The sequence below is a fragment of the Bos grunniens genome, chromosome 25 (assembly GCF_055505025.1).
Source record: "Bos grunniens cultivar Pamir isolate PY7600 chromosome 25, Bosgru_T2T1.0, whole genome shotgun sequence".
In the NCBI taxonomy this organism is placed as follows: domain Eukaryota; kingdom Metazoa; phylum Chordata; class Mammalia; order Artiodactyla; family Bovidae; genus Bos; species Bos grunniens.
Window position 1 is genome coordinate 25,663,537 of NC_141189.1, and position 27,945 is coordinate 25,691,481.

Consider the following 27,945-nt stretch of genomic DNA (forward strand, 5'->3'; position numbering starts at 1 on the left):
CACTTCATGGGAAATAGATGGGGAAACAGTGGAAACAGCGGCAGACTTTATTTTTGAGGGCTCCAAAATCACTGCAGATGATGATTGCAGCCATGAAATTAAAAGACGCTTACTCCTTGGAAGGAAAGTTATGACCAACCTAGATAGCATATTCAAAAGCAGAAACATTACTTTGCCAACAAAGGTTCGTCTAGTCAAGGCTATGGTTTTTCCTGTGGTCACGTATGGATGTGAGAGTTGGACTGTGAAGAAGGCTGAGCACCGAAGAATTGATGCTTTTGAACTGTGGTGTTGGAGAAGACTCTTGAGAGTCCCTTGGACTGCAAGGAGATCCAACCAGTCCATTCTACAGGAGATCAGCCCTGGGATTTCTTTGGAAGGAATGATGCTAAAGCTGAAACTCCAGTACTTTGGCCACCTCATGAGAAGAGCTGACTCATTGGAAAAGACTCTGATGCTGGGAGGGATTGGGGGCAAGAGGAGAAGGGGATGACAGAGGATGAGATGGCTGGATGGCATCACTGACTCGATGGACGTGAGTCTGAGTGAACTCCGGGAGTTGGTGATGGACAGGGAGGCCTGGCGTATTGCGATTCATGGGGTCGCAAAGAGTCAGACACGACTGAGCGACTGATCTGATCTGATCTGAAGGTTGTTGATGTTTCTCCTGGTAATCTTGATCCCAGCTTGCGATTCATCCAGCCTGGCATTTTGCGTGATATACTTTACATATAAGTTAAATAAGGGTGACAGTATACAGCCTTGATGTACTCCTTTCCCAATTTGGAACCAGTCCGTTGTCCTATGTCCAGTTTTAACTGTTGTTTTTTGGCCTGCGTACAAGTTTCTCAAAGGACAGGTAAGATTTTCTGGTATTCCCACCTCTTTTAAGAATTTTCCACAGCTTATTGTGATCCACACAAAGGATTTAGCATAGTCAATGAAGCAGAAGTACATGGTTTTCTGGAACTGCCTTGCTTTCTCTATGATCCAACAGATGTTGACAATTTGCTCTCTGGTTCCTCTGCCTTTTCTAAGCCCAGTTTGTATATCTGGAAGTTCTCAGTTCACGTACTGCTGAAGCCTAGCTTGAAGGATTTTGAGCATAACCTTACGAGCATATGAAATGAGTGCAACTTTGCAGTAGTTTACTTTGCTATGTTCTTTTATTCCCTTTGAATCTGAAACATCCTTCTAAAGTCGACTGAATTCAGTCTCCAGAGAAAATACACAACTGAAGCTGTTGTGAGAATAAATAATACATAAAGCACTTGCAGGAATGGAACATATAACATGGTTATGTGCTCTATAAATGTTAGCTGTACACTCTATTATTTTCCTCCACGAGAATGTAAGCACCATTGAAAGCAAGGACCCTGCCGGTCCTGTTCACTTGCTGTTGCCCTGAGCATCTGGACTGGTGTTTGCATGAAGTGAAGTGAAAGTCACTCAGTCGTGTCTGGCTCTTTGCGACCCCATGGACTATGCAGTCCATGGAATTCTCCAAGGCCAGAGTGGGTAGCCTTTCCCTTCTCCAGGGGCTCTTCCCACCTTAGGGATGGAACCCAGGTCTCCCGCATTGCAGGCGGATTCTTTACCAGCTGAGTCACAAGGGAAGCCCCGGTGTTTGCATATCTTAAACTAATAGTCTAAGCGTCGTGCCCCTTCAAAGGAACCCTGGGCAGGTCCCTTGATGGCAAAATGGAGTCATTAAGATCTTTTCTAATCTTACGACCTTAAGACTGCTCTTATATCCCTCCCCTTCTTTCTAGTGTTTGAAAGCCTTGATAAAAGTCCGGACTGCAGATTAACCCCAAGCCACTTTGGAATGCCAGCCGGGAGACTGAGCTCGCCTCCGTTGCCTTGGCAGCGGCTCCGCCCAGAGCTGTGGATATCCTCGGCCCTGATTGGCTGGGCCTCGGTGTCCTTCTCCGGAAGTAGCGGCCGCCGCCATTGTGCGGCGCTGGTCCACTCAAAGGGTGCTGGCTGCAGCCGGCGCTTTGAGCTCTCGTCTTAGTTTCTCGTTCTCCTGTCCTGGGAGCCCGGCGGGTCCGGGCCTCCCATCTGTGCCGGTGCGGGCGCCGGCATGTGGCTGTGGGAGGAACAGGGGGGCCTCATGGGCCCCTTCTCCTTCCTGCTGCTGGTGCTGCTGCTGCTAACGCGCAGTCCCTTCAATGCCTGCCTCTTCACTGGCAGCCTCTACCTCCTGTTGCGCCTCTTCAGCTTTGAGCCAGTGCCCTCCCGCAGGGCTATGCAGGTGCTCAAGCCCCGGGACCGCGTTTCCGCTATCGCCCACCGCGGAGGCAGCCACGACGCTCCCGAGAACACGCTGGCGGCCATTCGGCAGGTGAGTCCCCCACGCCTCCCTCCCCTGCGCCCCTCCTGGGAGCTTGGACTTTTTGCCTGCCTTTCCGAAGGTTCCCCAGCCTCTTCATGATGGTCTTACCATTCCCCATTCGTCCACAAAGAATACATTCAAGTGGCCATCAATCCTTCTGAATGCCGGAAAATCTCCGGACTTCCAAGTATTTATGGAACACTGCAAATACCTGTGTATTTGCTATATGCCAGGTACTGAGGATGGTCATGAACAAGACAGAAGGGGTCCCTGCTTTCACAGAGCTTGGCGTTGGAGTAGGGGAGACAGGCCTTAAACAAGTAAGTACGTAAATGAGGTACTTTTAAGAGAGCAATGAGTGCAATGAAGAAGTAGGCTAGCGCAATAAGGAATGACTAGATGGAGAAGTCAGGCTACTGTAGACAGAAATCCTGTTGGAAAGTGACCTTTGAACTGAAACTGTAATTATGAAGAGCCACCCATGAATCTGGGGGAAAAGTGCTCCAGGAAATGGAAACAGCAAGTGCAAAGGTACTGAGGTGGGAATGATGTTAGGATCCTTGGGAACAGAATAGTATATGGCCTAACTTCAAGGGGCTAAACAGAGGTTGGTGTGTGAATGAAGCAGGAAATCTGGCCTGGTTAAGGAGAGTCTTGGTCAGTGGTTAGCTTATATATTCTAAGTGGATCACTTTCACAGGGGCTGTCTTTATTTGTCCTCCAAAGTATCCAGGTCTTCTCCTTATCAGGATCCCCATGGTCAGACAACCCTGGCAGCAGATCGCCTGATGATTTCTGCCTTTCCTTTTCTCTTGGCAGTCTCCAGACTTCATCATAATGATAACTTGCTTAGTAAGAGAGCTTTGCAGTTGTCTAGGCACTGTTGCATCTGTGAAATTATATCTGATCCTCTCATTTCTCTGAAACATTTTAACATTGAGTCAGGAAAACTGGCTCAAACACACACAACTCTTTCTCGAATTCAGCCTTTGATTCTGTTAGCTCAGCTTCTCTATACACCGGTGCCAAGTGAAATCTCAGAGACAGAGTTTTGGGTGAAGTAGAAAGAGAAAGGGAGCCATAGTGGGCTAATGCCCTCAAAACCATGTGTCCCCACTTTGGGAAGATAGTGAGAAGTTTTATAGTAATTGTTCAAAGAGGGCATGATCAGCTCGTGGACATTCTTCTGATGGGTTGGTGGTGAGGTAAGTGGGAGTCAGCATCTTCAACCTTCAGGTCCAACTGGTCTGGGGTCTACATGCTTCTGGGCAGCGTACTGTCATTAATCATAAATTCTCCCACCTGGAGGGGGTTTCAGTACCTGTAAATAGCTCAAAGATATTGCTGTGTTTATCTGTTGATAGGGAAACAGGACCTTGCCCCAAGACTTCTCTTGACTGTTTCCCCCTGGTCTCACATCCACTCCCTTCCCTGATTAACAACTGCTTGAATCTGCCCTTTGGAACTCGGGGAAGGTCACGGAGGCAGACTGAAAGCTGTTTCCTGGAATACAAGAAGTGGGGGGACTCAGATAAGTCTTTGTGCCCACGAGCTCCACAGGGCCCTGCGTGGTATCACCTTCTGATTCCAAGCCCCAGTGCTCTTTGTTGTAGATTAGAATATCCATGTTCCAGGATGTTGAATTTGGACTGACCTTTCTTTGTCCAGCTAGGGGACAGACAGTTTTGTGTGGTGAGCGAGTTGCTTAAGTGCTCTGTGTCCCAGTCAGAGTCACGGGTAGGATGTAGCAAGCATAGCATACCTCGCCTAACTCTGATCCTAGCTCTGACCTTAGTTTCCTCATTTGTCAAGTGGGAATGATGTTAATATCCGCCTAATCAGTTGTGATTCAGTAAAGTAGTCGACATAAAGTGCTCGGCCCAAGATAAGATTCCACAAATGTTAGCTCTTTGGACCAAGAATCTAAAGACAGAGTAAAGGTAAAAAGTTTTAAGTCTGAAGAAGGAAGAGGGTCAGAAGGCAGTTTTAATTTGGTGAAGGGCATCTGTTTATAAACCAAGTTAGGTCTCTTATGCTTCTTTCCCTTTAGTTCTTTGTGACAGAAGGGAGACAGAGCAGCTCTTTTAGCATTCTGCTTAAAAATAAGTCTAAAAACATAAAGAACAAACTAAAACAATTAAAAAAAACAAGCAAAAATAATTAAAAAGAAATAACAGATTTTGGGGCACAGTGGGAGAAGGAGAAGGTGGATGATTTGAGAAAATAGCATTGAAACATATACATTGCCATATGTGAAATAGAAGGCCAGTGGGAGGTTGATGTATGATGCAGGGAACCCAAAGCCAGAGCTCTAACAACCTGTAAGGATGAGGTGGGGAGTGAGGTGGGAGAGGCGTTCAGCAGGGAGGGGACACGTGTGTACCTGTGGCCAGTTCATGGTAATGTATGGCAAAAACCATCACAATATTGTAAAGTAATTATTCTCCAATTGAAATAAATTTCAAAAATAAGTCTAAAGATGGTGAAGGATGTATTTCTCATTCTAAACAAACTGAAAGGTTGGATGAAGTAACATAACTACACAGGAGATAAAATTGTCATGAAAAGGAATAATTACTATAGAAAAAAAAATAATCGTTAACAGGCTTTCATTTCAACTTACCTTTATGTAAATTGCCTTAAAGCATGTTGTTGTTCAGTCGCCAAGTCATAGCTGACTCTTCACAACCCCATGGACTACAGCACACCAGGCTTCCCTGTCCCTCACCATCTCCCGGAGTTTGCCCAAGTTCATGTCCATGCCTTAAAGTATAACTCAGTGTTAGTTGAGCACAGAAGGTATTCATAAATATTTACCAATGGATGTCATGGTTTGGCCAGTAACATGTCAACTAAATATAAACCATATTAAATGTGGAAATATGTGTATGCAAAATACACATACATGGATAGGGTGTCATATCCTGTTGTGTTGCAAGGGAATTACAGCTAAATTCCATTCATACCTTATGTGTTTAAGTTGAACATGTCTTTATGTAATTATAATTAAATAACATTGTTCCAAGCTGATTCCTGGTTTAAGAGGCAATGAGATGTCACGTAGCTTGAGGTCATTGTCAGTGAACTGTTTAGCCGCGATAGAATTTAGCTGCTGAAGACAGCTACTACAGACTGCAGAAGACATCCCTCTTGACTTCAAAAGAAGTATGTAGTTTATTCCCTTCAGGATTGTTTTTTGTTCTGTTCTTCCTCCCTGTGCTTGTTTGCAGCTCATAATTTATATTAAACATTCCAATATGTAAAAATTCAGGGAAGACATTTTGACAGTGGTAGAATTTCTGGTAGGTTATAGAATAGCTAGAGAAGGAGAAACTTGAGAGAGGTGAAATGAATGCATTCCAGAAAGATTCACAATTACAACCAGTGACTGAAGCATGAAATTAAACCTGCAGTTCAGTCTCCACAGAGGGACCAGAGTGAAGCTTTAAAAGTATAATTCAAATTAAATCCTGCCAGTTTTGAAAACCCTCCAGTTGTCTTTCTATTGCACTTAGGTAAAATCAAAACAACTTTGTATTTCGGACCTTTCTGGTTAAACTACCTTGGGTGTTTATTAATGATGCTTTTAGCTTCATGCAATAGAAAGTCTAACTTCAAATATTTCAAACAATAAGCGGACTTTATTCCATAAGAGGTACGTCTGGGAGAGAGAACTTCTAGGATGGTTTATTCAGCTGTGCAGTTTGTGATTGTGGAGGACTCAGTTTCTAGCTCTGTCTGCTCTGCCACCTGTAGCATATTTGTACTATATTGATAGCCCTCATTGTATTGATAGTTGCCAGGTGACCATTGCAACCCCAGGCCTCATATTCTTATGGATCACCATCTGACCTCAAGAAAAGACTGCACTCCCTCTTGCATAAGTCTTTCCAGAAGTCAGTCACTCTCTGTCAGTCTTTCTGTCTCCCACACGCGCGCACACACACCCGAGGAGGGATTGGTAATAGCAGGGAAGAAGAAGAGGAACAGATCCCTGTAGGCAGTCGGTACTTTGTGGCTCCTTTCTACCTTGTGGCGTTTGTATCATACTCGCCATTTCTTTTACTTAGAAAACTTTTCCTGGATCTTTGTATTGTTGACTTTTATCACTAAAGTCTCAGCTCAGATGTCATATTCTTTTTTTTCTTAATTTATCTATTTTTAATTGAAGGATAATTGCTTTACAATATTGTGTGAGTTTCTGCCATACATCAACATGAATCAACCATAGGTATACACATGTCCCCTCCCTCTTGAACATCCCTCCCACCTCCCATCCCATCCCACCCCTCTAGGTTGTCACAGAGCCCTGGTTGGAGTTCCAGAGTCATACAGCAAATTCCCATTGGCTATCGATTTTACATATGGTAGTGTATATATTTCCATGCTACTCTCTCCATTCATCCCACCCTCTTCCTTTCCCCAACTACCCAGAGTGTCCATAAGTCTCTTCTCTGTGTCTGCATCTCCATTGCTGCCCTGCAAATAGGTTCATCTGTACCATTTTTCTAGTTTCCACATATATATATATTAATATATGATATTTGCTTTTCTCTTTCTGACTTGGTTTGAGGTGGGAACCCTCAACTGGAATACCAACCCCCATCGAGAATAACAACTTTCTGCCTTCTGCCTGTTATCTTGCTTAAACAGCTTTTGCTCACCCCTCAACACCTCTGCTTCTGTAATCTTGCTTGCTCATTGCTTGCCTGGGGCGGGGCCCAGGTTGGGGTGGGCGTGGGGGGAGGCTGAGCTGCTTGAGAGGGAAAGTCCTAAAGACAACTTTCTGCCTTCTGCCTGTTATCTTGCTTAAACAGCTTTTGCTCACCACTCACCACCTCTACTTCTGTAATCTTGCTTGCCCATTGCTTCTGCCTGGGGTGGAGCCCAGGGTTGGGGGGAACAGGGGAGCAGGCGGGGGTGGGGGGAGTTTAGAGGTGACTGCTGAGCCCGCACTGGTGCTGAATAAACCCTGTTCTTCATCTCCAAGTGCCACTTGTCTCTTTCCCCCACCACAGTTTCTGTAACAGCTTCATTTTGTATAACAGGCTCTAGGTTCATCCACCTCATTAGCACTGACTCACATCATTTCTTTTCTGGCTTAGCAGTAGTCCGTTGTATATATCTACCACAGCTTCTTTATCCGTTCATCTGTCAGTGGACATCTAGGTTGCTTCTGTGTCCTAGTACTCCTAGTAAATAGTACTGCAGTGAAGTTTGGGGTACATGTATTTTTTTCAGTTATGGTTTTCTCAGGGAATAGGCCCAGTAGTGGGATAATTGGGTCATATAGTAGTTTTATTCCTAGTTTTTTAAGGAATCTCCATGCTGTCTTCCATTTTGGCTGTAATCAGTTTACATTTCCCACCAGTAGTGCAAGAGAGTTCCCTTATCTCCACACCCTCTCCAGCATTTATTGTTTGTAGATTTTTTTGATGATGGCCATTCTGACCTTGGAAGGTGATGTCTCATTGTAGTTTTGATTTGCATTTCTCTAATAGTGAGTGATGTTCAGCATCTTTTCTTGTGTTTAATTGCCAGCAGTTCGTCTTCTCTGGAGAAATGTCTGTTTAGGGCCTTTGCCCGTTTTTGATTGGGTTGTTTTTCTGGTATTGAGTTGCATGAGCTGCTTGTCTGTTTTGGAAATTAATCCTTTGTCAGTTGTTTCATTTGCTGTTATTTTTTCTCATTCTGAGGAGTCTTTTCACCTTGTTTATAGTTTCCTTTGCTGTGTAAAAGCTTTTAAGTTTCACTAGGTCCCACCTGTTTATTTCTGTTTTTATTTCCATTACTATAGAAGGTGGATCATAGAAGATCCTGCTGTTATTTATGTCATAGAATGTTTTGCCTGTGAGTTTTATAGTCTCTGATCGTACATTTAGGTCTTTAATCCATTTTGATTTATCTAGTTTCATTCTTTTGCATGTAGCTGTCTAGTTTTCCCAGTACCACTTATTGAAGAGACTGTCTTTGCCCCATTGTATGTTCTCGCCTCCTTTGTCAAAGATAAGATGCCTATAGGTGTGTGGGTTTATCTCTGGGCTTTCTGTCTTGTTCTCAGATACCATATTCTTAAACAGGCCTTCCCTGATTGTCTTGTCTAGTGACTCCTGCCTGCCTTAACTCTCACATTACCCTCCATTTTCTTTTTCAAACTTTTATCACTACCATAGGACATGTAACATGTTGATAATCTCTTTCTCCCCACTAAAATGTAAGATCCGTGTTCCTTTTTTTCATTGCTCACCAATCTCACTACCTAGAATAGTGCCTGATACGTAGTAGGCACTCGATAAATATTGACATTTGTTGGAAGAATTGTGGTATACAAGTAGCCCATCAGAAAAGATAATCAACAGAGTCAGCCATCAGAAAAATGCAAATCAAAACCACAGTGAAATACTACTTCACACACCCTTTGTTGTCGTTCAGTCGCCAAGTCATGTCCAACTCTTTGTGGCCCCATAGACTGCAGCATACCAGGCTTCTCTGTCCCTCACCATCTGGAGATGGCCATTGAATCGGTGATGCCATCCAACCATCTCATCCCCTGTTGCCCTCTCTTCCTTCTGCCATCAGTCTTTGCCAGCATCAGGGTCTTTTTCAGTGAGTCAGCTGTTGGTGTCAGATGACCAAAATACTGGAGTTTCAGCTTCAGTATCTCCTTCCAGTGAGTATTCAGGGTTGATTTCCTTTAAGATCAACTGGTTTGATCTCCTTGCTGTCCAAGGGACTCTCAAGTGTCTTCTCCAGCACCACAGTTCGAAAGCATCTTCGGTGCTCTGCCTTCTTTATGACCCAGCTCTCGCATCCATACGTGACTCCTGGAAAGACCATAGCCTTGACTATACGGACCTTTGTTGGCAAAGTGATGCCTTTGCTTTTTATTAACACACTGTCTGGGTCTGTCATAGCTTTCTTGCCAAGAAGCAATCGTCTTCTAACTTCCTGTCTACAGTCACCATCCGCAGTGATTTTAGAGCTCAAGAAGAGGAAATTTGTCGCTGCTTCCACCTTTTCCCCTTCTATTTGTCATGAAGTGATGGGACCTGATGCCATGATCTTAGTTTTTTTAATACTGAGTTTTAAGCCAGACTTTTCACTCTCCCCTTTCACTTTCATCAAGAGGCTCTTTAGTTCCTCTTCGCTTTCTGCCATTAGAGTGGTGTCATCTGCATATCCAAGGTTATTGATATTTCTCCCAGCAATCTTGATTCCAGCTTGTGCTTCTTCTAGCCCAGCATTTCTCATGATTTAACTTATATACTCTGCATATAAGTTAAATAAGTTATATGTTATTTAAACTTATTTATAAATAAGTTAAATAAGTTATTTATAAATAACTTATAAATAAGTTAAATAAGTTATTTATAAATAACTTACTTATAAATAAGTTAAATAAGTTATATATTATTTAAATAAGTTAAATAATAAGGCTGTACAATATACAGCCTTGATGTACTCCTTTCCCTATTTGGAACCAGTTTGTTGTTCCATGTCCAGTTCTAACTGTTGCTTCCTGACCTGCATACAGAATTCTCAGGGGGCAGGTAAGGTGGTCTGGTATTCCCGTCTCTTCAAGAATTTTCCAGTTTGCTGTGATCCACACAGTCAAAGGCTTGAGTGTAGTCAGTGAAGCAAGAGTAGATGTTTTTTTGGAACTCCCTTGCTTTTTCAGTGACCCAGCGGATGTCAGCAACTTGATTTCTGGTTCCTCTGCGTTTTCTAAATCCGGAGTGTGTATCTGGAAGTTCTCTGTCCACATACTGCTGAAGCCTAGCTTGAAAGATTTTAAGCATAATCTTGCTAGCATGTGAAATGAGTGCAATTGTAGGGTAATTTGAACATTCTTTGGCTTTGCCTTTCTTTGGAATTGGATTGAAAACTGACCTTTTCCTGTCCTGTGGCCACTACTGGGTTTTCCAAATTTGCTAACATATTGAGTGCAGCACTTTAATAGCATCATCTTTTAGGATTATTTATTTATTTATTTGCTTTGCAAACTTCTAATTTGTAGTAGCAGAATTATGTATTCATAGAAGCCAATATTACAAAACAGCCCTCCTGGCTTAACCTTCCCCACCCCGCCTTGCTGTGAACCACAACTTGAAAACCAGAGGCGGCTTCACCTCCTAGGTCCTTCCAGCTCTAACTTTCTACAGTATAGTCTTCCCCTTCAGAAGTTATCGTGGACCGTTCAAAACAAGTAAACCGAAGGCAGTGAGTGAGTGAGTGACGTTGCTCAGTCGTGTCCGATTCTTTGTGACCCCATGGACTGTAGCCTACCACACTCCTCTGTCCATGGGATTTTCCAGGCAAGAGTACTGGAGTGGGTTGCCATTTCCTTCTCCAGCAGATCTTCCAAACCCAGGGATTGAACCCGGGTCTTCCACATTGTAAGCAGACGCTTTACTATCTGAGCTACCAGGTATCATCTAAAAAGAGTCAGTTCAGACACCATTGTTTCAAGAAGGCAAATGGAAAATCAGCAGCAGGTCCCACTGGAATCTTTCAGTGACCAAGAGTTTCATTTCTAGTAAAAAATTATAGAAACAGTAGGTGTTCTCAGAGGACCTGTGGTTTGGTTCTGGACCTCCCCATGGAACCAATTGGTGTCCCTGAGGGTGAGGAGGGCAGAGGACTCTGCTCAGAGCCTCTGTGAGCTCACCCACAAGTTTCTGATCTCCAGTTCCAGCTGTTTGGCCTGGACCTTGTCCTGTGTCAGGAGCTTCCAGAGCCTTTGGATCTCATCTTAAAGCCAATAGAATATCTGCAGCAGCCCGTTCTCTGTCTCTGGTGGGGGGCATTCGAAGATGTCAAAGCCATCTGTGAGCCAGGTTTTCTTCTCCAGTGTGTGTTCTGCCGCCCACCTTGGCACCTTCTCCTCTAGCAGGGAGAAGGGCCTCCGGCCATCCTCTGCAACCAGCCTTTCTGTCTGGTTGAAGAGGCGAGGTGGGGGCCATGGGGACAGAGAGGGGTCTCTCTGAGGGCAGAGGCTGTGGGCTCATCAGCTCTGCACCAGGCCTAAGGGACATCAGGACGGATTCTATTCATCCCGCTGAGCCACTCCTGGGCTGTCAGAGAGGGCTGGGCACTGGCCGTAGGCGGGTAGATGTCCTCTTGGTAGGATTCTGACTGCCTGCATACAATCATGGATCCGGGCTCGATGAGGCTTTTGGTTGTGATCAGCTTGTAGAAACGGAAGATCTCACAGGAGGACACGTCGAGACCTCTCTTTGGCACAACCCTGACCCCCTTCTGTGGGTTATGGAGTGGTATTCCATTGGGTAGTTCAGGTGAGGTTTGTTGGCACTGATCTCATAGTAGCGGATGTTTCTCTCTCCCTTACCCACCACCTAGAGCATGTTGGTGTCCGCGTCATAGAAGGGAAACAGCGCGGCCGAGGAGCCGTCGAGGTCCTCTTCTGTGACAGGCACAGAGAGGTCGTCCTGGTCCCATCGGGCCATCTGCCAGTTATTCCCTCGGGATGTGCCTGTGGACAGCAGCTTCTTCAGGTTCCCCAGAAACAGCACTTTGTTGGCCCGGTGCCCTTTATAGTTGGCTTCCTGGAGGATGGCCCCTGCTCAGGGGTCCTGAACCCGAATCTTGCTGTCTTTATAGGCAGTGGCCAGCAGGCTGCCATTAGTGTTGAAGGACATGCAGAGGATCACGTCTTGGTGACAGTTACTTGTCTTCATGGGGCTCATGATTACAGACTTCTTTGAATCCAGGTTCCAGACCATCATCTTGTAGTCGTAGCCAGAGCTGAAGAGGATGTTGGCAGCCATGGGGTGCCACTCCACCAGGCCCTCTCTGCAGGCGTGGCCCACCAGCTCCTTCCTGAAGGCTGTGAGGTTCTTGGTCAGCAGCCATTTGGAGATGCCCCAGATTTTAGTCGTGGCATCTTCAGAACAGGAGGTGATCTCAAAATCATTGAAAGGGTTCCATCTGACATCTAAGACATTCCCTCTGTGCCCGCAGACCTTCAGGTAGTCAGGGTCCAACTTTCCTGTCCGGTGCAAAGGGATGACGAGGAAGGCACCCCCACCAGTACACTCAGTCACGACTGCAATGAAATTGGGGTTCACAGCACAGAAATGATTGTCTGGGACGCTGTGGGTGATGGGCACAGAGTCGTAGCAGTTCTTGTTGGCTGGTTTGCCAAAGATGTGGCGGAACTTGGAGCTCCGGTACTGGGGGTGCTGTGACATCTTAAAGTCGCTCCAGTGCCTCACAGCTGCCACTCCCATCTTTTAGGATTTTAAATAGCTCTGCTGGAATCCCATCACCTCCACTAGCTTTATTGGCAGCAGTGCTTCCTCAGGCCCGCTTGACTTCATGCTCCAGGATGTGTGGCTCTGGGTGAGTGACCACACCATCGTGGTTATCTGGGTCATTACGATCTTTTTTGTACAGTTCTTCTTTGTATTCTTTCCATTTCTTCTTGGTCTCATCTGCTTCTGTTAGGTCTTGACTGTTTCTGTCCTTTATTGTGCCCATCTTTGGATGAAATACTCCTTGGATTTTTCCAGTTTTCTTGAAGAAATCTCTGGTGTTTCCCCTTCTGTTGTTTTCCTGTCTTTCTTTGCATCGTTCATGGAAGAATGCCTTCTTGTGTCTCCTTGCTATTCTCTGGAACTCTGAATTTAGTTGGGTGTACCTTTCCCTGTCATACCCACTAGGACAGGTATAAGCAAAAAGACAAGAAGTATTGACAAGATTATGGAGAAGTTGGAACCTTCATACACTGATGATGGGAAACTAGTCTGGCAGTTCCTCAGAAAGTTAAGTATAGAATTACCATATGAAGCAGCGGTCCCACTCCTAGGTATATATTCAAAAGAGTTGAAAACATGCACCGTGTAAAAATGTGCATCATACAAGAATGTTCACACACACAAAAAATGTTCACAGCATTATTCATAATAGCAAAAAAATGGAAACAACAGAAATGTCCATCAGCTGATGAAAGGGTGAATAAAATGTGCTGTATCCACACAATGGAATATTGTTTCACAGGGAAAAGGAATGAAGTCCTCATACACTTATAACATTAATGAACCTTGAAAACAGTATGCTAAGTATAAGAACCTAGTCACAGAATATTGCATATTTTAGAATTCTATATTTAGAAAATGTCTAGAGTAGGCAAAGCCACAGAGAGAGAAGTAGATTAGTAGTTGCCAGGGACTGGGAGGGTTGGAGAGGGAAGTAGGGACTGACTGCTAATGGGTATGGTTTATTTTTTAGCAGGGGTGATGAGGAAGTTTGGAAATTCATTGTGGTGATGGTGGCACAATTGCAAATATGCTTTTAAAAATTGAATTGTATACTTTAAATGGATTAATTTTATGGTATGTGAATAGTATCTCAAAAGCCATATGAATATTGATGACTGGAACTTCCTTGGCAGTCCAGTGGTTAAGACTTCAGGCTTCCAACACAGGACGTTGGGGAACTAAGATCCCACAAGCTGCACAGCATGGTCAATAAATAGATACAATGACTTTATTAAAGCAGATACTTTAAAGTCAGTTTTGTCGAAGTATAATTTATATACAATTAAAGGTGTATTTCAGTATACACTTCTATGACTTCTGATAAACATATAGCTGGGCAGGCACCACTTCGTTTCATTTCCATCACCCTAGAATGTCCATATGTGTTCTCTTTGGAGTCAGCCTCTACTCCTGCCTCTGCCCTAAGGCAATCATTGATCTGATTTCTGTTACTATACTGTGCTATACTATTCTATTATTAATTGTTATTGCTAAAATACAAGAATTTGTATTATATGGTTATTTATCAGTTACTATACTACACTGTACTAGTCTCTCACCGTTGTTATTTTTTGTGTGGTAGCCAAATAAAAATGCCCGTAATGAATAAAAGTATAATTGAACCTAATTACTAGCCTCAAAGAATGAGGTTAACATTTGTGTTACAGTGAGAGAGATGCACTGTGAATACTGGAAATGTGTTCTTGTTTTATGTTATAAAATATGTAACCAGTGTTGATTTACCAGTGCATAATAAATATCTTTAACTTAGAAAAGGTACACTTTTATAAAAAGATATACCTTTAATTAGTGTACACTTCGTGGGGAAACAGTGGAAACAATGTCAGACTTTATTTTTTGGGGCTCCAAAATCACTGCAGATGGTGACTGCAGCCATGAAATTAAAAGACGCTTACTCCTTGGAAGGAAAGTTATGACCAACCTAGATAGCATATTGAAAAGCAGAGACATTACTTTGCTAACAAAGGTCCGTCTAGTCAAGGCTATGGTTTTTCCAGTGGTCATGTGTGGATGTGAGAGTTGGACTGTGAAGAAAGCTGAGCGCAGAATTTTGAACTGTGGTGTTGGAGAAGACTCTTGAGAGTCCCTTGGACTGCAAGGAGATCCAACCAGTCCATTCTGAAGGAGATCAGCCCTGGGATTTCTTTGGAAGGAATGATGCTAAAGCGAAACTCCAGTACTTTGGCCACCTGATGCGAAGAGCTGACTCATTGGAAAAGACTCTGATGCTGGGAGGGATTGGGGGCAGGAGGAAAAGGGGATGACAGAGGATGAGATGTCTGGATGGCATCACTGACTTAATTGGCGTGAGTTTGAGTGAACTCCGGGAGTTGGTGATGGACAGGGAGGCCTGGTGTGCTGTGATTCTTGGGGTCGCAGAGTCAGACACGACTGAGCAACTGAACTGAACTGAACTGAAGCATTACATCTTAAATAATGATTTTTTCGCTGAGGCATAAGTGTTTTTCTAGTCATAATAGCTTTTATTGAGTGCTGTCTCTGAGCCAGGCACCAAGCTTGGTTATTTACATGCATTATTTCTAAATTCTCAGAACAACTCTTAAGATCCTTAGAAAAGCATCATCATGAAAATGATGAAACAGGCCAGAGTAATGTAAGTAATTAGATGACATAGCCAGTTAGTGTTGGGATTGGAATTTTTAGAGTGGGAAAACTTAGTAATATATGTGAAAATCAACCTTTGAAGCCTAAAAAAAATAACAGTTATTTATCTTTCTAAGTGAGGTTAAGAAAGGATTTAAGTAAAATAGACAAATCTCCACCTATAAAGGACATAATAAATTTGACTGTATTACAACTATAGTCATTAAAAAGAACATCATAACCATAGCTAATATTTATTGAACGTCTACTATGCACTACTGCAGCGCCATATATTTTTATTTATACTTAAGTGTGTAGTAAATATATAAAGACCTATAAGGGATTGATATGGAAATAATGCACATCCACTTGGCAGTTACCTTTTGAGAAAAAGAGGGTAGAAATTTAGCTGTGAAAGTGAAGTCGCTCAGTCGTGTCCGACTCTTTGTGACCCCATGGACTGTAGCTACCAGGCTCCTCTGTCCATGGGATTTTCCAGGCGAGAGTACTTGAGTGGGTTGCCTAGTTGTATCTGTAGTGTGATAGTAAGGTCATGTGGTTAAGAGTGTAGCCTCGGGACTTTGCTGGTAGTCCAGTGGTTAAGATTCCATGCTCCCAATTCAAGGGGCTCAGGTTCAATCCTTGGTCAGGAAACTAGATCCCACATGCCTCACAGCTAAGAGTTAACATTGCCACAGTGAAGATGAAGATTCCATGTGCCACACCTAAGACCTGGTGGAGTCAAATAAGTAAATAAATATTTTTTCAAAAGAAAGAAAGTGCAGCCTCTACCACATCCTTGTTTGTGTAACCCAGAGCAAGTTTCTTAATATCTGTCAGTTTTCCTCATCTGAAAATGAGTCTATTAATCAGTTCAGTTGCTCAGTCGTGTCTGACTCTTTGCGACCCCACGGATTGCAGCACGCCAGGCTTCCTTGTCCATTAGCAATTCCCAGAGCTTGCACAAACTCATGTCCACCAAGTGATGGTCTCCAGCCATCTCATCCTCTGTCGTCCCCTTCTACTCCTGCGTTCAGTCTTTCCCAGCATCAGGGTCTTTTCCAGTTAGTCAGTTCTTTGCATCAGGTGGCTAAGGTATTGAAGTTTCAGCTTCAGCATCAATCCTTCCAGTGAATATTCAGGGTTGATTTCCTTTAGGATTGACTGGTTGGATCTCCTTGCAGTCCGAGGGACTCTCAAGAGTCTTCTCCAACACCACAGTTCAAAAGCATCACTTCTTCAGCACTTAGCTTTCTTTATGGTCCAACTCTCATATCCATACATGACTACTGGAAAAACCATAGCTTTGACTATACGGACCTTTGTCAGCATAGTAATGTCTCTGCTTTTTAATATGCTGTCTAGGTTTGTCATAGCTTTTCTTGCAAGGAGCAAGCATCTTTTAATTTCATGGCTGCAGTCACCATCTGCAGTGATTTTGAAGCCCAAGAAAGTAAAGTCTGTCACTGTTTCCATTGTTTCCCCATCTTTGCCATGAAGTGATGGGACCGGATGCCATGATCTTAGTTTCTTGAATGTTGAGTTTTACGCCAGCTTTTTCACTCTCCTCTTTCACTTTCATCAAGAGGTTCTTTAGTTCCTCTTCAGTTAACGCCATAAGGGTGTCATCCGCATATCTGAGGTTACTGATGCTTCCCCCGGCGGTCTTGATTCCTGTTTGTGCTTCATCCAGTCCAGCACTGCGCATGATGTACTCTGTGTATAAGTTAAATAACCTGTTAATAGTACCTCCTAGAGGGTCGTGATGAGCAAATGAGTTACTACATTTAAAGCAGTTAGAATAGTGACGAAAAATAATACGTATTATTGTTTTAGGGCAGAAGAGGTTGAAGCAAATATGGCAAAATGTTAATATCCATTAAGTCTTTTTGCCTAATTAAAAAAAGTTATTTCATGTTTTTGCATAGTTACAAAAATTTATTTTAACTTTAAGGTCTTCATCATACTGAACATTTCATATCTTCATTGTCTCAAAGAAGCCAAGGAAGCAAATGTTGGACAGTGCGTTTCAGAGGAGCGTGGCCCCTCAAACTTTATGTTCATGTTCTATTTTTAGATAAATCCTTCTGTGCCTTATTGGGCTCACCAACTTGTTGGCCAACAGCCAGTGCTGCTCACATTAACAAATGTAGTGTCTCCTAGAAGCAGGCTAGGTGTTTCTGCTCTAGAGGATGGACCAAGAAAAAAGCAGTAGCCAACTAATCAACAAACAGAGGAATCATCAGAGAGTCTATACCAGAGAGTGTGGGTAAACAGTGAAATTTGACTAAATATTTGTAATTGTAAGCCATTAATGGCCCATATAGTTAAAGCAAGCAGAGAAAACAAATTCCAGAACTCTCCCCATTTGCCAGTCTGAGTATGAGAAAAGTGGGGAAGTCAAAGTTTTTATGGATTACTTACATTGACATTTTTAACGTGTGCTGTGCCGTACTAAGTCATTAAGTCGTGTCCGACTCTGTGTGACCCATGGACTGTAGCCCGCCAGGCTCCTCTGTCCTTGAGAGCCTTCGGGTAGAATACCGGAGTGGGTTGCCATACCCTCCTACAGGGGATCTTCCTGACCCAGACTGGTCTTTAAGTCTCCTGCCTTGACAGCCGGGTTCTTTACCACTAGCACCACCTAACCTTACTTGTATTGAAGTAAGGTTAACATCCATGAAAAAAACAGGTTGGGTTGCTATTTGGTATAGGAAGGGACTAGAATCAGTAAAAGAAACAGTCTGCTCAGCCAGCCCTGACGGTCATCTTGAGTGCTTAGATTGCAAAATGACACCTGTGGCCACTTGACAGTAAAATCATCGGTGTTTTTGTTAAGGCAGCTAAGAATGGAGCAGCAGGCGTGGAACTGGACCTTGAGTTTACTGCTGACGGGATTCCTGTCTTAATGCACGATAGCACAGTAGATAGGACGACTGACGGCACCGGTCGATTGTGTGATTTGACATTTGAACAAATTAGGAAGCTTAATCCTGCAGCAAATCACAGATTAAGGTAAGTGGTGTACTGTCGCCTAAATATATCTTTCAGCTTGTGTTGGAGATCACATAAAGACACTGGCACCTTCTGATTCTGCTCCAGGAAGCGTTGTTTTGTTATGTTTTGTTTTCTACTATATACAGGTTTCCCAAGTAACAAGCACGTGCCAGGAACAACAGAAATAAGATGTTATTCATCTTTTCCCACTGAGGCCAGATTTGATTCAGAATTGTTCTCAAGACAATACTCTAACATGGCAATTACTTTGTACTGTCATAAATTTATATATGTGTGTGTGTATGTATGTATATCAGAGCTAGTTCTGTAAGATGTTCCAGAAGAAAAGGGTTCTATGATTAAATAAGATCAAATACTTTAGATGTTTCCCTTAGGGATACATCTGTCAGTGTATCCCTGTCAGTCAATTCTTACCTTTAATTTAGTGTTTCTCAAACGTATATGACCACAGAACCCTTGCCCATCCCACCATTAACAGCTATATAAAAACCTTGGAATTGGTATACTGGATAATATACTTTGTAATGTGACTATTTAAATCCCTCTCCTCTTGTCTTTGTAATACTGAAAAATGTGTTCTTACTGTAATTCATGTTATATCAGTTCTCTGGTCAATTTATTTGACCCAGTGATTAAGTTATAGTCCTCCCCACAAGATGGCTTGGACTTTGTTTTCCTTGGAACTGAAAGAAAAAGTCAGCCAAAGGAAGTCATACTTTAGAAAGGAGATTGATAACATTTGAAAGTTCTGAGTCAGGGCTGCTGAAATTGCTGTCTACTAGTACAGTTACTTGATTGCTCTGCCAAAGGGGAGGGAAAGGCTGGTTTCCATATTACAGTGATGTAGCTATTAAGATGTGGAGAAGGCAGTGGCAACCCACTCCAGTACTCTTGCCTGGAAAATCCCATGGACGGAGGAGCCTGGTGGGCTGCAGTCCATGGGGTCGCTAAGAGTCGGACACGACTGAGCAACTTCACTTTCACTTCTCCCTTTCATGCATTGGAGAAGGAAATGGCAACCCACTCTAGTGTTCTTGCCTGGAAAATCCCAGGGACAGGGGAGCCTGGTGGGCTGCCGTCTCTGGGGTGGCACAGAGTCGGACATGACTGAAGCAACTTAGCAGCAGCAGCAGCAGCTATTAAAGATGTAAAGTTCAAAGTCAACACTTATAGCAAAAATGCTTAGATAAGTTATCTTTATCTTTTTTAAAACCAAGATCTTAACGCTGGAATAATGTGGTTGAATTAGCATACGTTAAATCATGTAGACTGAAATTTCATTATGTGAGAAAAGCTGGTTTCTTGTGTGTCAGGCACTTAATTTCCTTTTCTTTTAAGAATTATGTATTAGAAAATTATTTTTTAAAGTTGCACTTAAATGTACAACAATACAGTTAACAGATGTATATGTATTGCTAGGAATTTCTCCTGCATAAGACTCTATTGGGGAAGTCACAATCTTAACATTAAGTCTGAGTTCTCCAAAGATGGCATATACTCTGACCTTTAAAGTTACTAATTACAAATCCAGTGAATGCCTGAGAAGTGAATGATTTTTATTGTTGCTGATCTTTGGCCTAGCATATCTTTAATTTGGTTTAAGATATCGTAAATTGTCCTTGGACTTTGGGGTGGTTAGAGAAAGGAAGTTGGTGAAAACACTCTTCCTTTGGTTGGGAGACATTTGTCAGATGTCTGTTTCATTTAATTTTTATCTTTTCTTTTTTCCTACATTGTACTATTCCTTTACCCTCTCTTGTAGGAATGATTTCCCTAATGAAAAGATCCCTACCCTAAGAGAAGCCGTTGCAGAGTGCCTAAACCATAACCTCACAATCTTCTTTGATGTCAAGGGCCATGCATATAAGGTACAGTTTATTCCATAGGCTTCTCTTTTGAAAATACCTCTTTATTTGCTAGTCTGTTTGAAAATTAATTGTATATTTTCTTATTTATATTTTCTTCTTAAATTATTTTTACAAATTCTATTTGCGTAATGCAAGTTTACAAAGCAAAAATCCACATCTTCAAGGAAGCAGTAAAGTATGGAATCTTTTAACTTTTTAAACTTTGATGCAACTGTTTAATTCCTCATACTCAACAACTAGCATGAATTGGAAGAGTCAGGTTTCTCTTACTTGGATAAAACATTCACCAAAGATATTAAATAAATAGTAAAGAGGCAAGAAGGCAATGGCACCCCACTCCAGTACTCTTGCCTGGAAAATACCATGGATGGAGGAGCCTGGTAGGCTGCAGTCCATGGGGTCGCTGAGGGTCGGACACGACTGAGCGACTTCACTTGCACTTTTCACTTTCATGTATTAGAGAAGGAAATGGCAACCCACTCCAGTGTTCTTGCCTGGAGAATCCCAGGGACGGGGGAGCCTGGTGGGCTGCCGTCTACGGGGTCGCACAGAGTCAGACACGACTGAAGCAACTTAGCAGTAACCTCATAAAAAGAATTTCAGAAGTTGAACACGAGACCAGTTGGATCTGGCTAATAAGAGTCTTAGATAGAGAGCTGTGGACTGAATTTAAAGAAAGCTCCTGTATTTAAAGCTTCTGATAGCTAAAAGGATATTTATCTTCTACAAAGATTTGCCCCTTTTGTATGATTTCTGTCCCTTATGTATAGTTTTTTTTTTTTTTTTAATTGGCTGTACTCGGTCTTCGTTACTGCGTACAGGCTTTCTCTAGTTGCAGCAAGCAGGGGCTACTCTTCATTGCGGTACTCGGACTTCTCATTGCAGTGGCTTCTCTCGCTGCAGAGCACAGGTTCTAGGTGCACAGGCTTAGTTGCTCAGTAGCCTGTGGGATCTTCTTGGGCCAGGGAAGATGGTGGACTATGTCCCCTGCATTGACAGGCGGTCTTAACCTCTGGACCACCAGGGAAGTCCCCCTTACATATAGTTTTTTATTCTGTGACTTGAATAGTTGTACTTATTTACTATAATTTTTTTAAATATGATATTACATTTCAAATGAGATTTGCATAACTTTTAGAACATATACTTTTATACATAAAAACACATTATTGCAGTGGAAATCAGTGGGAAAATATGGTTCATATTATGTTTGTTCTCTTAACTTTTCAAGGACAAATACATTTTTCTGCATTTATTCTGGGGTATTTTCCCCCAGTGATGATTATGATCAGTTACGACCAACTAGGGGCTTCCCAGGTGGCTCAGTGGTAAAGAATCCACCTGCGAAAGCAGGAGACACAGGTTTGATCACTGGGTCAGGAAGATCCCCTGGAGAAGGAAATGGCAACCTACTCCATTATCCTTGCCTGTAAAATCCTGGAGAGTTCTAATGATACCAACTTTTATTAAAAATAAAAAATGTTGAAAACAATTTTTGTTTAAAATTGAAAATAATTGTTAAAACCTGAAATATGAACTTCTAACTTAAGTACAATAAACTCCCATTTTTGAAGAAAGAGGAGAAGGGTGCTCTGGCTAATTTATTATTTTGGTAAACTGATGGTTCTCTATATCTAGGTTTTTCAGTCAGTCTGCATCCGAATCACCAGGAATACATATTGAAAATACAAATTCCTAGGCCATCCCACTCAGAGATTAAATCCTAAAAATGGCTCAGGTTGTGGGCTCAAGGAACATGTATTATTTTTAATGGGCACCTTAGGTTTTATTGATGATATGGCCCACGTTTGGAAACCCTGATAGGCCCTACGTTTCACCCACAGTGTACTGACATTCTTGCTTATTTTCTTAGACTAAGATGAGGGAGGAGAAGAAATTTTGTCTTTTAATCCAGGTATTGCCATTTGAGCTTTCTGGCTGGGTGTTCATAGATGGTTTGGGCAGCTTTGGATAGAACATAGTGATCTGATTCACCAAGACGGGAATATAAAGCAACAGGTGTCAGCAGCCAGTTGGAGATGCAGTGCAGGAGTGAGATCACGGGCGATGGAGATATGACTAAACTGTCGCTTCCTACAGTGTAATGTTAACCTTGATCGGGTTCAGTTTCCTGGTGGGCAAAGAGGGAACAACATAAGAAATGACCATGTTAAGGTCATTATGAGAATTAGATAAAGAATCTAGATGAAACATCACACACAGTGTGTGTTGGTTGAAAATGACCTCAACTCTCTAGCACTTTGTGGTATTAGTGAGGGGAAGCATGACATCAATAATTTCTTTCTTATTTTTTTATTGCATTTCATTGCTTATATTTGGTTATAGGTTAAATGTGATTTTCCAAAACTTAGGGGTATTTCAACAATTACGATGTAACAACATTACAGTCCACTTAACATCTGGACACCTCTGTTGTTAGCTGCTACGGTTGTTCCATGGCCAGATCTCTTAATTCAATAAAGGTTACACAATGCCAGTATTTTACTTGTGTCATTTCTTGTCATTTAGTAGCTGGACTGCTACAAAAAGAAACTTCTGCTCATCCTGGGAAGAGTTGGAAGACTTCCAGCTCTCCCCAGTTTCTCCCTGTCCCATTGCTTCTCCCTCCATGCTGGTGATGGGTGACATTTCCTCTCAGACGTTTCCTCTCTCTGTGGACTGAGAAAATCTATCCTTTCTAGTTCCCAGATTGGTTGACTCCTGCTTCAGCCAGGAAAAGCAGAGAGTGATAGAGTTGTAGGAATAAAAGGACCTTTCCTAGTGGCTAAACTGGGATATAAGGAAAAGACTTTTAAATTTTTGTTTGCAGCCTCCACTGGCCTGTAGTCTGCCATAGTTTTCCAAAGTATGACAGAAGGAGGTGAGCCTCTCAATAAAATAGTAAAGCAGCAGTACCCCAGCTGCTTACTTATCTGCTGGTATGAGTTTAAAATGCATCCTAGTGGATAATGCAACCTACCAATACTCCTTTGAACATCCCCATATATTAGTAAACTTCTGATGTAGTTAATAGAGTTGTACTTAATACAGTAGCTACTGGCTGGGACTACATTGTAATAGATTTTAAATACATGAATCTGTCTGTTTTACAGGCTACTGATGCTCTAAAAAAAGTATATATGGAATTTCCTAAACTATACAATAATAGTATCGTCTGCTCTTTCTTGCCAGAAGTTATCTATAAGGTAAAATTCTGGGTTTTTGTTGTATGTAATATTTTGTTAGTTGGTGGTGATAATAGCAGTGGACTAAATAAGTATAAGATAGATGCCTATTAAAGTGAACTGAATCAATTAAAGAAACCCCTCTTTTAAAGTAACAAAAATTTGGGAAGGGGAGGGTACTTGGACCCCATTTTAAGGTACCTTGATTCCTTTTTAGCTCCTCCTTTTATGTTTATATGGAGAAGGAAATGGCAACCCACTCCAGTATTCATGCCTGGAAAATCCCATGGACCGAGGAGCCTGGTGGGCTACAATCCATGGGGTCGAAAAGAGTCGGTCGCGACTGAGCGACTTCTGTGTGTGTGTGTGTGTGTGTTTATGTTTATAAGGGCTTCCCTGGTGGCTCAGAGGTTGCTACCTGCAATGTGGGAGACCTGGGTTCGATCCTTGGGTCGGGAAGATCCCCTGGAGAAGGGAATGGCAGCCCACTCCAGTACTCTTGCCTGGAGAATCCCATGGATGGAGGAGCCTGGTGGGCTACAGTCCATGAGGTCGCAAAGAGTCAGACACGACTGAGTGACTTCACTTTCACTTTATGTTTATAACTCATTCAGATTACTTTGATAAGCATTCTCAGAACAGAAAGAATTATATATCTCTGCATCTTACTAAGTAACAGCAGAATAGACCTTTTTAAAAAATAAGTCAATTACTTAGACAATTTAAAAGATGCCTTAATTTGAAATACGTAGATGGTAGAGCGAGCCCTCCTTTAATAATAATCCTTGTTTCATCCATAATCCCGTTTATCCCCAGTGTTATTTGGAAGCAGATTCCAGACATTTCATCCATAAAAATTGTATTAAATATCTTTAAAAAACATAATCACAATATCATTATCCCATCTAAAACCATTAACAGGAAGTACTTAAGATCATCAGATATCCAATGTATAAATTTTCATTTGTCTCACAAATATCATAGTTTTTTATTTTGTTTTGTTTTTTTACAAATTATTAATTTGAATCAGGACCCAAATAAGAACTTCATGTTAGAATTTAAATCTTAAAACCTGTAAATTTTATCCCCCCGCCCCCATGATATATTTATTGCAGAAACCAGACTGTTTTGTAGAGTTTATTTACCAAAGTCTGAATTTTGCTAATTATGCCATGATACAATTGAACACATTGTCTCCTCTGTATATTTCCTTTAAGTTGGTAGTGATGGCTATAAATCAGATTAGGTTTAATTATTCTTGGCAAGGTAATTTCTTAAGTGAGGGTCTTTTTCCATCAGGAGGTACATAATGTCTTACTGACTTGTGTTGTCAGCAGCTGCTGTTGATGCCAGTGGCCAGTTCTGGCAATTTACTAGCAGTTGTAAAATATCAGTATTTTAAGTCTGTCATATATTCTTCATGTATAGCTAGATTAGGGGCTTCCCTGTTAGCTCAGCTGGTAAAGAATCTGCCTGCAATGCAGGAGACCCCCGTTCGATTCCTGTGTCGGGAAGATACCCTGGAGAATGGATAGACTATCCACTCCAGTATTCATGGGCTTCCCTGGTGGCGCCTGCAATGTGGAAGACCTGGGTTCAATCCCTGGATTGTGAAGATCCCCTGGAGGAGGGCATGGCAGCCCACTTCAGTATTCTTGCCTGGAGAATCCCCATGGACAGAGGAGCCTGGCAGGCTACATACAGTCCACAGGGTCGTAAAGAGTCAGACACGGCTGAGCAACTAAGCACATTAGCTAGGTAGAATTCTTCTGTAGAAAGGCACTCTCATCTATGATTTGGCTACTCAGTAGCAAATAAATGCTTAATTTTGCCCTTTGTTCACCAGTTTCCAAAACAAAGAGTTGGTTCCTCAACAATGGCCAACATAGCATATATTTAAAATTTTACAGTAAGGGTGGCACCTACTGAGATATAGTGTCATTGAGATGAATAGTGTAATGGGGCTTTCAGACATTTGAATCGGCGTTTCCCAAACTTCCTTAACCGCAGACCTTTAAAATGTGTGATACGTTTTCCAGAGCAGCATAGAGCACAGACTAAAGAATTCTACTGCATCCCATTGCTCTGTCTTCATCCCTTTCCCCACTGCTCTCTTTTCTCTTCTCTCAGCCAGTTTCCCCAACCCCACACCTTTTTTTAGCCATTTTCTCTAAAAAGGATCAAAAACTAACCAGCCCATCTTGACATGGTCATGGTTTCATCCTAATTGCATTCTGATTATCTCTAGCCATAATTTAAATCCATATCCAATTAAAAGTTACTCTTTGTGACGTTGTTAAAATTTGACCCTGAAATTGTAATGTTCTCATTTTAAAGATAGGATTGCAGTTCTTTTAGGATTGTGGAGGAAGTGTTCTTGTCTATATTGTATATTTACGTCTTTACATCTCACACATTATTTTCTCAAAGGATGTATGATAGAGTATTTAGTAGACATGGGGGCAGCATACCACCCGTGACCTCCTCGTTCAGAATGAGTACATTGGCTAAATCTAAAGAGCAAATGAGAGGTATTAGAGTTAAGATGTGATTATGGCTTTCTTTCCCCAAATTTCTTTTCAGATGAGACAAACAGATCAGAATGTAGTAACGGCTTTAATTCATAGACCCTGGAGCCTTAGCCACACAGGAGATGGGAAACCACGCTTTGAATCTTTCTGGAAACAGTCCATGTTTGTGGCCTTGGACATTTTGCTCGATTGGAGTATGCATAATATCTTGTGGTACCTGTGTGGAGTTTCAGCTTTCCTCGCACAAAAGGACTTTATATCCCCGTAAGTTGGAAGATTTTATCCTCTCCTGACACATTTCCTGAGTGTTCTTGGAGGATTAACAGTGGACACCTGCATTGGTTCCCACCCACAGAGCAAGCCATGCCTTTATTAATTTGGAATGCCATTAGCTGCTTAGGTGGAAAGAGTTCAGGCCTATTTCACTGTCTCCAAAAGATACTGATCAATTATTCTTGTTTTTTAGTGCATTTTAAAGAAGTAGTGTCAAACTATGACAACAGAAACAGAGAAATTGTATTTCCTTGTGATTGGCTCCCTTTAAAAACCAACACAGGATCCAGGGAAGACGTCTTGTGGGTGCCTGCCTCATCTCCTAGCTTTCCTACAGGCTCCACTTCATTGCTTCTGAGAAACTTTCCATTCCCTAAACTGTTAGCATTCTCTGAATCTGTTTTGGCAATTTTATGGCTGTGTATTTCAGGTGGTTATAGTTTTTAAGTTTTATATTATTTCAGGCATGCATGCATTCAGTTCAGTAGATATTTGGTGTATGCCTATGGTATTACAAGGTCCTGTATTAAGAAGCTGATGATGGCTGTGGTGAAAAAAAGGAAGCCATGGCCTGCCCTCATGGAGTTTATAGTCAAGAGGAAAAGAGAGATGCTAATCAAAAAGCGACCCAATAAATATTAAATTACAGCTAAGATAAATGCTATATAGGAGAAACGAGTACATGTATACTGTTCAATTTCTCCTAGTAAAGGAGTCAGGGAAAACATCCCCACGGAAGTAACAGCTAAACAACTAAGCTAAGATCTGAAGGGAATTGAGGAGGGTAGGGGTCGAGATCCAAGTCGGAGGAAAACACATGCCAAAGTGTTGTGACAGGAAAGAGCCCGTTGTTTGCAAGGAATTGCATGAAAAATCAGTTCACACACACAAAAGAAACAGGGAATGTGGCATAAGATGAGGCCAAAGAAACAGGTGGGGCTAGGCCACTGCTTACAGCCTCTAGTAGGGGCACGTGGCCGCAAGGAATTGTTTTTAGGAGGTGGCTGAAGTGTTTAAAGCTGCGGCAGTGTTGGGGAGGCGCTCATGCTGGGCTTGGAACAGTCTGGCTGCAGTGCAGAGGCCGGTTAAGAGGCTCCTGGGTGCTGTTAGTCCTCCGTGAACATCATACTTAGAGACCATTAGAGATTTCTGAGACAGTTGGCATTATTCTAATGGTTGATTTTTCCTCTTTCTCCAGGGACTATGTGAAGAAGTGGTCAGCTAAAGGCATTCAGGTTGTTGCTTGGACTGTTAATACTTTTGATGAAAAAAGTTACTACGAATCTCATCTTGGTTCCAGCTATATCACTGACAGCATGTTGGAAGACTGCACACCTGAATTCTAGACTTCCCCCGCAGGGAGGAAACACAGTTACAGAAACTGTCTGTGGGCCTCACGCAGGGATATCAACAAGCCCAAGCCCTTGAGGGATCGGGTGGCTCACATAAGCAATAGTCGTAACTGGGTTTTCACCTGAACCAAAGCAAAACCCAGTGTAGCCACCGTGCTCCATGGAATGCCTGAGTTCAAAAGTGATGCTCTTCAAAGTCTGGGTCTGCAAAAGGCACAACACTCCTGCCCTGACTTAGAGGAGGCACACTTCAAGACCCAGTGAAGATAAGCACAGATTGTATTGTGCAATTTGGGGGTGCAGATGCAAATGCATGGGAAATGCATGATCACTCGGAGTAGACATTTTAAAACTTGACACACTTATGTAATTTGCTTATTTAAGATGTTTGTATCTAGCTGCATTATCAATGTACTGTAGACATCAAACTTGTGACCATACTAATAAAATCATTAAAAGGAGCACTAAGGGAAAA

General features: G+C 42.3%; 1 protein-coding gene and 1 pseudogene across 7 annotated transcripts; one reads left to right on the forward strand and one right to left on the reverse strand.

Annotated features, from left to right (window-relative positions):
• Positions 1–1,955: 1,955 nt before the first annotated feature.
• On the forward strand, positions 1,956–27,945 carry GDE1 (glycerophosphodiester phosphodiesterase 1). 7 transcript variants are annotated; one of them, XM_086375540.1, is made up of 7 exons: positions 1,956–2,347; positions 2,572–2,658; positions 18,083–18,258; positions 20,024–20,129; positions 23,243–23,335; positions 25,898–26,109; positions 27,317–27,945. In XM_086375540.1, exons 1-7 carry the CDS (start codon positions 2,087–2,089, stop codon positions 27,462–27,464), a joined length of 1,083 nt encoding a protein of 360 aa, XP_086231666.1. In that variant the 5' UTR covers positions 1,956–2,086; the 3' UTR covers positions 27,465–27,945. The 7 variants fall into 7 exon arrangements, with proteins under 7 accessions (XP_086231666.1, XP_086231668.1, XP_086231667.1 ...); XM_086375542.1 differs by lacking the exon at positions 23,243–23,335; XM_086375541.1 differs by lacking the exon at positions 2,572–2,658.
• LOC147345333 (coronin-2A pseudogene) lies at positions 10,971–12,549 on the reverse strand (annotated as a pseudogene).